The 10860-nt window shown below is 40.1% G+C and overlaps 1 protein-coding gene across 1 annotated transcript; it reads right to left on the reverse strand.

Moving 5' to 3' along the window:
* Positions 1-981: 981 nt before the first annotated feature.
* Positions 982-4896, reverse strand: pim1 (Pim-1 proto-oncogene, serine/threonine kinase). The gene is made up of 6 exons (XM_042004546.1): positions 4483-4896; positions 4160-4266; positions 3996-4046; positions 3448-3814; positions 2769-2945; positions 982-2674 (listed from the first exon to the last, which is right to left on the reverse strand). The coding sequence occupies exons 1-6, from the start codon at positions 4562-4564 to the stop codon at positions 2466-2468; spliced, it is 993 nt and encodes a 330-aa protein (XP_041860480.1). The 5' UTR covers positions 4565-4896; the 3' UTR covers positions 982-2465.
* Positions 4897-10860: the final 5964 nt, after the last annotated feature.

Here is a 10860-nt window from a genome sequence, read left to right on the forward strand (position 1 = left end):
ATGAGCCCAGCTGTGAACTGATAGAGGGCGATTATGCATTTTCACTGATGGCTTAGATTCTTTACTACTTGTATGAAAATGATAACAAGTAAAAGTTCTGCCTTTAAAACCAGTCCTTTAACTTCTTACTGGCTCAGCGAAGCGGGTGCTTGTCCAGAACCAAAACCCACATTCACTGCACGTTGTTTGATGAATTTATTTCATACAGCATCAACTATAACCTCATTTCTAAAGAACGTTCGTACTGTAAACCCATGTTTGAAATCCAGCTCATTTACAAAATAAAATAATGTCAATTTAGTCCATTTTTCTGCATGTTTGTGCTCCTAAAAAGAAATAATACGAATTAAAGGTTAAAAGAATGTTAACTGGATCCAACTTTAAACATGGTTGGTTTTTATTCAACATGCAGCCCAAAAATGATCAGTCTGACTTAATCCCACTAAATGAATCCTTTTACTGCTCATGTTTTGTTTTTTTCTAGTAATACCATCAAACATTTAAGATATTTAAATGAGTGAGCATGACTTTGTTATAGATGTGCTACTGTATATGCTGTAGCTAGTCAAACATACGTATTATCTTCCCCTGCGGAGTAACTGTAACTTACAGTGTTCTGATTAATAATTCCTTTCTCTGTAATGTTGTTGTTTTAATGACAAGTTTGTTTTTTCAAGTAAGGACATTAACACCTTTCAGTTTGTAGTATAAAGCTCTAAGCTTGTTTTCTTTTCTTTATCACCCCCTCCCCCTTGTTTTTGTTGCCATCTGCCTATCAGTCTCTTATCTCTTCATCAGTTTTTCACTTTGGCTGCTTCTCTAAAAGTGTCAAACAGGAAACCAAGTAACCTCCTAACCCAGTAAATTCTCTGTAGGTGTTAAAATAGCTACCATAAAAAAATCTTTTGTTGCAGAACGTTTTTAAAACATTATTTTTAAAGTTTGAAATGAACTATTCAGAAAAAAATACCAAGTCAAGTGTCACAGTTAAAAAAATATTTATTGAAATAGTATAAAAATAGTTTCTAATGTACTTTACAATTCTAATTTGATGAAAAAAAAAAAAAAAAAAAAAGCTCCAAGCTGCAATCAGGCAGCAAGGTAAACTTCTCAATCTCTCTTTCACACACACAGAACATTCAAACAGCGTAACAACACCAGTTACCATCAGTAGACGTTTTACTTACATTAATATGGAAGTGCTTTTGGGATTATTTACATTTTATTTACAAGACATACACAAACATACATACACAGATCTGCTCTTTCAAAATGTCAAGCCATAAATATGGTCAAAAAGGAAAAAAAAATCCATCTTTGCTTTTCTTTTAAATAATGTGTGGGCCCTTCAGTGACTGTGGAATGAAATATATAAACTCATAAACAGCCGAAATTCTCTCATAAATAAATAAATTCTGCGACAAACAGCTCATTGTGTGTGAGAGAGGAGTCACAGCAATAATAAATATATTTCTTATTTACAACTCTTGTCCCCACTTAATTTAAGACCTGTGTGAGGCACTGTTTAAAATAAAAAAAGAGCAGAGGATGTTGTATCTCGGTATGAAAGTTTGCATTGTTGTGCATTCAGGTGAATGTGTATAAGCGCTTGTCTAAGCCAAGTGTTTGTATACAATACAACACTGGAAGAGGAGGAAGCAGAGGTTGTAGAGCAGAGAATAATGAAGTAAAGAGTGAGGTAAGTCCAGTAATAGTCTTGCTAATGACTTGTTTGCACAGGTTGCTGCCAGAGCTATGAGGTTGGTTGTCTGGTTGCTATTGGAGTAGTAGTAGTGGTGATAGTAGTGGTTGTAAATGGCATAGGCTTTACTGATCTAGGCCCATGAGAGGAAAAACAAACAGCAACAAACAATATAAAGCCTTATACAGAATAAGGAACAAAAAGGTTGTTGCCTTTTTGCTTTCTTATATTCAAGTATTTTCAGGTTCCCCACAACAATCTAACAGAAGGCACTTGTTAAAAAAAAGAAAGAAAAAAAGAAAAATCAAGCTCTTTTCTCTTTGACAGCGCCTCTGCTCTTCCTCTCTCTGTTTTGACAAAGAGAGCTTGAGGAGCAGAGTATGGTGCAGTGAGAGGTTACATAACTCATACTGTCCCCTTGCTGTTAAGCAGGACCACCAGCACATGTGCTCCCTTTTCCCAGCGCAGGTGTCCATGCATACAGAACATGCCCTCCTGCAGACTGATGATCAGAGTCCAGTAAGGGTGATGTTGTGACACTGATGTGAATCAACAGCTGGGGAAATCAGGTAGCCGTGGGTGGAGGAGGGTCTGGCCAGCCAGGAGGAAACCACAGGACGATGGTCTGTGATTGCCTCTGCGTGTAGTCCTTTACACTTTGCCATGGCAACCCTTCTCCCTCTCTGCTTCAAGTCTGTTACACAAGTCTTTTGTAATAGACTCTTAGTGTCAGTGCAGTCCAGTTCAAATCTGTTTGCCTCCATCACCGGGCCACAGTGATGGGTGCGAAGGTGGTGGCCTCGTGACTGATGCTGTGCAGCCTGATCTCTGTGGTCGTTTTTTCTGTCTGCACTGTGGACGGCACTACAGAGGAGGGCGTGCTCTGCATCCATGAGTGGTTGATGATGTCCTCAAAAGATGGACGGTCGGCCGGTCTCAGAGACAGACACCACTTGATCAGCTGCTGGCATTCTGAGGGAGGATGAGGAGAAATCCGGTTAGTCTAGATAATGGAATTAAAGAAGCAATTATGCACTCTAAGACATGATCTGCAGTGTAAATATACCTGCTGAGATTCTCCGCCGGAAGAGAACTTGTCCCCTTATGATCTCCTCATCATGTTCAAAAGGGATGTCCCCACACACCATGTCATACAGCAACACACCCAGGGTCCAAACTGTGGCACACCGCCCATGATAGCGACGGTATTTGATCCACTCCGGTGGACTGTATACTCTTGTGCCTGTCAGAAATAATAAAGAGTCACACCTTTAATTAAATTGTACAAATATCACATTTAAGTGCTGATTCAACTTAGTTTATTATTAATAAATTGAATGAAATGAAAGCGTTTCAAAAGAGGTTAGATGATAATCAGCTGAGCCTTTATCTGAGCTCAGGTGCCAGGCAGCGTGACTGGCAGTGTTTATGTGTGGTTAGAGGAGTGTGTGTGGGTGGGGGAGCAGACATGTGACTTTGTTTACAAACTTTGAGTTGTAAAAATACCACTTCCCTCCAGTAGGGGGCAACAAATTTGAGGCAATGCGGTTTCGTTTATGGAAATGCTGTGCAGTGGATGACAAGATGACCCAACCTTGGAATTTCTGTTACATGAGTCCTATGACCACACAAGCTGTAGCTTATTAACCTAACACTTGATGCTTTCAATTTTAATATTAATATAAACAAGGAAAAATAACTACAAAACAGAGGTGCATGACTAGATTTAAGCCATTTAAACTCACCATCAAAGTCTGTGTAAACGGTGTCTTTCAACAGGGCTCCGGAGCCAAAGTCGATGAGCTTCATCTCTGCGGTGCGGAGGTCGATGAGGATGTTCTCGTCTTTGATGTCCCGGTGCACCACGCCGCAGTTGTGGCAGTGCCGCACGGCCTCCAGCACCTGGCGGAAAAAGTTCCGCGCGAGCTCCTCCGGTAAGGCACCTTTTTCGGTGATGAAGTCAAACAGGTCTTTGACGTTTTCAGGTCTCTCCATGACGATGATGAAGCTGTCTGGCCGCTCGAACCAGTCCAGCATCTTGATAACGCCGCGGAAACCCGTCCCGACCTTCTTTAAAAGCACAATCTCCATAGGAACCCGGTGACCACTGGCCTGAAGATAAAACAAACATATTACTCATTATGCTGTCTGTATGCGTCAAAACTGGTAAAATATAAGCCAAAATATGCTCAGCATTTTACTTTTGCAGATATATTAAGTTTTTTAAATATATTAAATGTGAATACATTAGCACATATTTTAATTATAAACAGTTGTATAAAACGTTTCTTACCAGCTCTCCCCACTCCGAGACTCTGTCCTTGGCTACATGTTTGACAGCAACCTGCCATTGCAAAGCAAAGACTGCGTCAGAAAACGTACAAAAACCAAACATATTAAGCATATTAACCGGTTTGAATTCAGTCACCTTTGATTGTAACGCAAAAATATACTAACCGGAGCTCCGTCGGATATTCTCGTACCGGAGTAGACGGTGCCGAAGCCGCCGCTTCCCAGCACGGCACCGACCTGGTAAAGCTTCTCAAAGGGCTCCCTCTCCTTGGCTGCAAAATATAGAAATACTACCGTAAATATACCAGGCAGGAAACCGGGTTATTCCTAATATCCTAAGACTTTCAACAAAATAATATGCCACATCGAGAATAAATAGTTTACACGTCCTTAAGAATGAACAGTGTGTACTGAAGCTACGGTGAGTGGACTGCCAGCTATCGCTGCAGCGCCGTCCTCCATAACACAGCGCAAAAAGGGCGTCTAACCTTGTTGAACTTGATGCTGGATTTTCGCTGGCATATCTACGGTGGAGATGTGGGCCAAAGAATTCAGCTTAGACAGCAGCATCCCTTTTACGAAATCCACAACAGGTTAACGAAGTCTGTTCCCGGTAAAATAAAATATATACAATCCGGCAGCACAACAATCTGCAGGGCTGTAAGTCCACGTTGCAGGAACAAAAATGCGGCAGGGATCCTTTAATCCAGAGAGAAGACAATCCGCCTGTGGTTCAGAACGATAAAGCCATAAAACCCCGGCGTGATAAAATGAGCTGGCTCGAAATAACTAGCACGTTTTCCGTAATATTTGTAAACAGATGATTAAAATTGGCTATTTACACTGGTTCAACTGAGAACACACCAACGCCTCAGACACCGGCTCCTGGAAACAAGGAGCGGGGAGAAGAACTGATATAAGGCAGTAGTAAGAGGGCGTCACGATGTGTCAACGTCAGCTGTCTCCGCCTCTTTCCGCTCTTTGCACCAATAGGAATGCAGATATCAATTCCAAACTCACGTCAATCACAGAATGGAAATAAAGACAACCTTATAACCGACCGGGCCAGACAGACATGGCGGGAATCAAAACGCGCCAAGAAGGGTAGACTAAAGCACAATTATGAATTCAGAGTTGGAGGGAAGAGAAAATTCAAAGCCAAATGCCTTTGCCTAGTCCTCCTCTATTCGCGGGAAACCAACTCCAAAATTTGAATAAATTATTTAGGCTATTATTAGCATAAAAATATCAAGGTAACTAAATTAAAACTGGATATAATTACATCAATTTCCAAACAAATAATAAAAAATTTGCTTCAGTCACATATTGCCTCGTTATTTGATAAAAATAAATAAATAAAAAGCCTGTTGCTGTAAAAGCTACACTTAAACCCATTTTATAAAATATAATTTTGCGCAGAGACAGAGATAACTATAGTTAATCAGTCTGATTTCCGTCTATTCAAACACCCTGTCATTTACTTGATTATTTTCACATTGAACATAGTAGTTTATTGGCTGCAGAGAAGTCCAGGATTGTGCACTTTATTTGACAATGCCTCTCAACTGGCTGCGCATCAAAGCGACGCTGGGGGAGAATAGGCGCATTCCACTCATTCTTTCAAATTGGGTGGCCGCGTTTGCAGCCGTTCACAGGATGTGGGAAACTAGAGATAAAAAAGACTTCCATTTAACCCCCTCCCCACTCTTCCCTCCCCCCTCTTCTCTCCTCGCTACTCCTCCTCTCTCCGCCCTCTTTTTCCCGCTCATGGTATTGTCTGAATGGCATGCTCTTTCTCTCCCTCCCCATCCCCTGCTTAAGTTAGTTATGCATTTCAAAATTTCGTGGGAAATTGCAAACTGCCATAATGCTAATTTATTGTATTTAATAAATAAAATAGAAACATAATTCGTTTCAAAATATTAAAGGAGAAGATGTTTGATAGGATATCTTTGCTGGAAGGAGTTTTCTTTCTGCTGTATGATGAAGATTCATGTTTTTCTTTTTTAACATACAAAAATGTGGACCACCATGCACATTGTGCAAGCTTGGGGCGACCATTTGGGTCATGTAATACATGCCCCCCCCCAAAAAAAATGAAAAAGATTTAATATTTTTCTGCAAGGTTTGTTGATCACATGGTTTAGTGGACTGAATTACTGCAAAAGAGAACTGTTCTTACTTGTGTTTGGGATGCCTTGGGGCAAATTCCTTTGGTACTCCAAAGTTGACAGCACTATGCAAATCAGGTGTTGCATTACATAATCCCTAAATGTGCCCTTAAATGCCCTGCAACCAAAGTTTAATTTCTTTATACACAATTTCTTTTGTTATATCTGCAGTCTTGTTTATATTGTTTTAAAATAAATGTTTTTTTTACATATGGATGGCATTGATTACTCAAAGGCTCCAAATTTTAAAGTTGCTCTGTCTTTACCAACCTGTGCACAGCATGTTGTCCTGAGACAAAAGGTCCCTTGCTGTTTCAGATTTAAATATGGGATGATCTGGAGCTCAGACTCACTAAATCCCAGTCTTTTCTTAATTAACCTCCTAATTTTTGGGGCTTAGCTTTATCTTCCCTATGCATGATATTCATCTATCAAACTACAGATGGGACATTGTCCCATCTGTAGTTTGCCTTGTGTAAATATAAATGTTGCAGTTTTTTTTTTAATTCTAGAATGGTGTTTTACTAGTATTTATTATTAGGAATTAATTTAATTCATTAATTGCATTTTAAAATCTGATTTGAATGCTTTGCCTTTAACATGGATTTTAATTTATGCTCTGATCCATTCTAATGTCTGTTATTGTAAGAGACCATGCCAGCAAGAAAGCTGTTTACATGTGAGGGCAATTGATTTAACTTTCCAAAGTCTAAGCAATGCATGGAATAAAGGCCCATTTATGCCCCCTTTCGTACATAAATAGGGAAGTCCGTTTCCAACGTTGTCATACGCCGCCGTCCTCATACGTCTTTCCTCTCATCTTTTGTGTTGCCATGGTTGTTAATTCAGTTCCTCCACTAGTGGGCAATGCTAAGTTCAGAGTTCACTCCTGCGATCCGACATCGGTTTCAGACAGTTTGGCGGTTTTAATGCACCACTATGAAGTTTTATCCATCCGCCTACCACATCCTAAACATTTGCATATAGTCTTTCTTCAAAGGCTTGCTTAATTTCTACATTTATTGTCCTCATCTTCATTCTTCTGCTTTTTTCTCTTCCTGATCCTCTTTTTCTTTGCTGGTTTGTTTCTGTTGGGGCCGCATCTGCTCAGCACTGCCCATGTGATTTCAGGTGGTATTGCTTCTGCGTCAAGCAACGGATAGCTGAGCTCACGGACCAAATTACATTTGTAACTGATGCAGGAGATGGACGAAACTGTTCGTCTGTGCAAACCACCTTTTACATCGAGCATAAATGGGTCTTAAGACCCTGATTCCAGATAAGTTCAAAAGGAGATGTTGTTGATGTAGGGCAGCAACAAACTGAAGGAAGAATGTTGGATTGGCTTTTAGTTTCCGTATATGCTGACTCGGCCACACCTCTGTTTCTGCTTCACTTCCAACTTTCCAATTGTATTCAGTAGTTTTTTTCTCAACAATTTCTACTGTAACAATATAATGTCCCTCTTTGATTAAATGTTATTCAGTTTAAATCATTTTGAATAATTTTGACTAGAGTGGAAAATGTGAATCATTTTATAGTATGAGCATTATTTAAATCTTTAAGGACTTTGCAGTCTTCTCAATTCAGACAGTACTAAGTGCTGAGTTCATGTTTATTCAAGGGTACTGGAGAGGTGTGTGAAAATGGAGAGGTCCTAAGCAATGAGAGTGACGTTAAAATACCACCAGTGAGCCCATCTTTTTGTAGGCTGCAGATATGCCTGCCTGCATGATCAGCAGGGCTCAAATGACAGCAATTCAACCCCATCTGTCAGAAGGACATATTATTAGTCTGGGGCCAGCTGCTCACACCAATATCTGGAAGTCTCAGATTCCCCTGAGGAGAGAGTGGCAGGTTCCTACAGTAAAGCGGGACATCCCACTTTTTACAATTACAACCAAGTTCAGTGGAGGCTCATGCAGTCAAAGATATGATCAGCTCAAATTTGTTTAGCTTCTTTTTAATTAATGTCAGACCTGCGCTTGCACATTGAAATTTAAGAGTCCATGTAAGAAAGCAACACTGTGGCTTATGTATACAATAAGCTTACTTCTGTAAATGACTTCCTTTTTCTAGAGAATTTGAAACCGATTCCAGAGGAAAGTTTCATAACGCTAAAGTAATTTCTTTGTGAAGATTATTCAACCATAGTTAGTATGCACAATCACCCAGAATATATTACATTTTTTAATCTTTTAATCTTTTTCATTTTTCATTTAGAACTATATTTCTTTACATAAAACACGACATCCTGCAGTGTTGGTGAATCTATAAGTCCAGTCTTCATTTTATTTTTTAATGCACAAAGTAGAGAAATATTCTTTTCACAAAACTGTCAACAAACCTTTGCAAAAATGCAGCATACACATTATTTTCTTAAAGTAGCACATGTTCCTCTAAATCTGCACACTGTAAGTTAGTTTCTGTCTTGTGTAACATTGCATCCACACTGAAATTGCAAAGTGAAGTATCCCATAAATGCTCTTATCTCTCTAATCTTTTTGTACATCCTTGGCCTGGTACTCCACCCTCACCCTTCATGTGTAAATTATAATACTTCCATGTAATACATTAACTGAGTACACATTGTCCATGGATGATATGATTCACTTTCCCTCCCACATGGTCTGTCATGCCCTTTTTTCTGTCTTACTCAATTGGGGTAAAAGGTCCTGCCACTTGTCTGCACTTAAAGCACTTCATTTGTCCATCAGTCATGATGGCTAACCAATCACCTCTTCAGCTGTCGCTGCAGATCCCACCTGCTGCCACTGTGTAATGGACAGGAAAAACCATTATGGAGTGAAACACTGTTAGCTTGTTTAACAGGATGCAAGGAAATAAAAACTGAAAGATGTTTTTATTTGAACATTTTATCTCAAATTATTTGTACAGAAAAGCACAAAGGTTTGTCTTCATGCAGATATTCTGCACAGGCATTGCTGTCCAAGAAGCATGATAACAGGTGCATGTTTGGTGCAACCTGTTTTGCTGTGCCAGCTTTTCCTTAGACACGTGCATTAATTTGGCTCTTTGACCGCCTCCACTACTGGCTCAGAGGACAACAAATTTCTTCTAAACAAACAGACTGGTTACAGTCCTGCCTTAAACAGACTGTTTTGAAAGGATCTGGTGGCATCCTGTTTATTCTGGGGATGTGGCAGGCAGTTGGGCTGCAGAAATAGCGTAAAGCAAGGTGCCTCATGGTGCTTGTGTGCATCTTGTCAGTGATTGACAAAGATTACCACATAATTAGAGGAGGGTCGTAAAACTGCCCTGTAGCTCAGCAGGGGTAGCGGCTTTGTCCCCCTTAAAGACAAACAAAGCCTGCCCGTGTCATTTATGTTGATTTGGTTGCCAGACAATGAAGTCCACAAGGTCATGGTTTCGTACTGCGTTAGATTTGACAGTCGGTAATTCATTGATGAATGCAGCAGAGTTCAACTTCAGACTTCCTCTAGCTCACCATTCAAGTTGTCATTGAAGATCAGAAACGAGCATTGTGATCTGAGGCTGCCCACTCGATCACTTCAAGAATACCAGTCCTTGAAGTTGCTTGAACACCACGTGCTAATGCAGAAAACATCTTTGGTCACAATTCTAAATTAGCTGCAATTTTTTTTTTTTTTTTTGCTGGAAAGAAGTAAAGCATCTGTAAGTGTGAAAGTTTACATGTGTGGGGGATGAGACAAGGAGCGTCCATTAGGGTGGGCAAATTATTTTGAGAGGTCACTTAAAGGAAGAAGGAATAGCTGTGGGGCTGACAAACTTCAGTGTGGCCTGACCTCTCCTCAGGTAGTCTCTTACCCCTCCTCTCCTCATGACCTGAGAGGTCTTGACCAGCAGGACCATGAGAAAAACCTTCCAACAGACATCAAAAGCAGGCCTTTGTGGGAAAACACTACAAAGGGTCTGTAGAGTACCCTAGAGGTCACAGCAGGCCAACTTTCATGTCAGCACAGGCCTGGTTCAGGTCAGAGGTTATTGGCATACCTGTGCAGCGCCACTCAGACTGTTCTTCCAGGAAATTATCCCCACTTGTTCCAATTAGGGATTTAGTTACTGAAGAGTCTATGTAAGGTTTGTTTATAGCCCTTGTTGTGCTTGTTAAAGACTAGTGGGTCTAATCTGTGTGTAAAATAAGGCAGGATGTTTTTAAGGTTACTAGGGGGTTACAATAATGGGGCTGTAGTCAGTTTTAGACTTGTCCATGTGGGGGTTTTAATCACTGGATATAACACTTCCTAGTTTATCCCAGGAATTTCTTGTAGATAATAACACTGTTGACAGAAGAGATTATATGATATCCTATAAAAGCAACAAGAAAAAAATAGAGTCTGGCGTACAGACTAAGTTCACTCTGAGATATTCAGCAATGACCACAAGCGTATTTTGAACTAACATACTGAAGTTAGCAGTGAACTAGATTTACTTATTGTTAAATGTGGCTAATGTTGGCATTCATTTAAGCACATAACCAGCAATTATCCAATGATAGGGCAGCAAATAGGAAGGAAGCATGGATGGATTATGAAATAACAGGACCCTGAGCACAAACGTGTAACCCCCCCCCCACACACACACACAGATATGACTTGTGGTTGTTTTGTGTCTCTGTATGTCTTGTACACATTTTCATTTCACCTCACTTTCCAGTTATGATTATCTTTACCATTTTGTTTGTTTTGTGTT

Source organism: Melanotaenia boesemani, chromosome 13 (assembly GCF_017639745.1).
Source record: "Melanotaenia boesemani isolate fMelBoe1 chromosome 13, fMelBoe1.pri, whole genome shotgun sequence".
NCBI classification, from domain to species: domain Eukaryota; kingdom Metazoa; phylum Chordata; class Actinopteri; order Atheriniformes; family Melanotaeniidae; genus Melanotaenia; species Melanotaenia boesemani.

Coding starts and splice junctions, on each gene's coding strand:
- pim1 (XM_042004546.1), bottom strand. CDS start 4,564: ATGCTGCTGTCTAAGCTGAATTCTTTGGCCCACATCTCCACCGTAGAT. Junction 4,267..4,482: donor CCAGCATCAAGTTCAACAAG/GTTAGACGCCCT, acceptor TATATTTTGCAG/CCAAGGAGAGGGAGCCCTTT. Junction 2,675..2,768: donor CCGGCGGAGAATCTCAGCAG/GTATATTTACAC, acceptor ATCCTCCCTCAG/AATGCCAGCAGCTGATCAAG.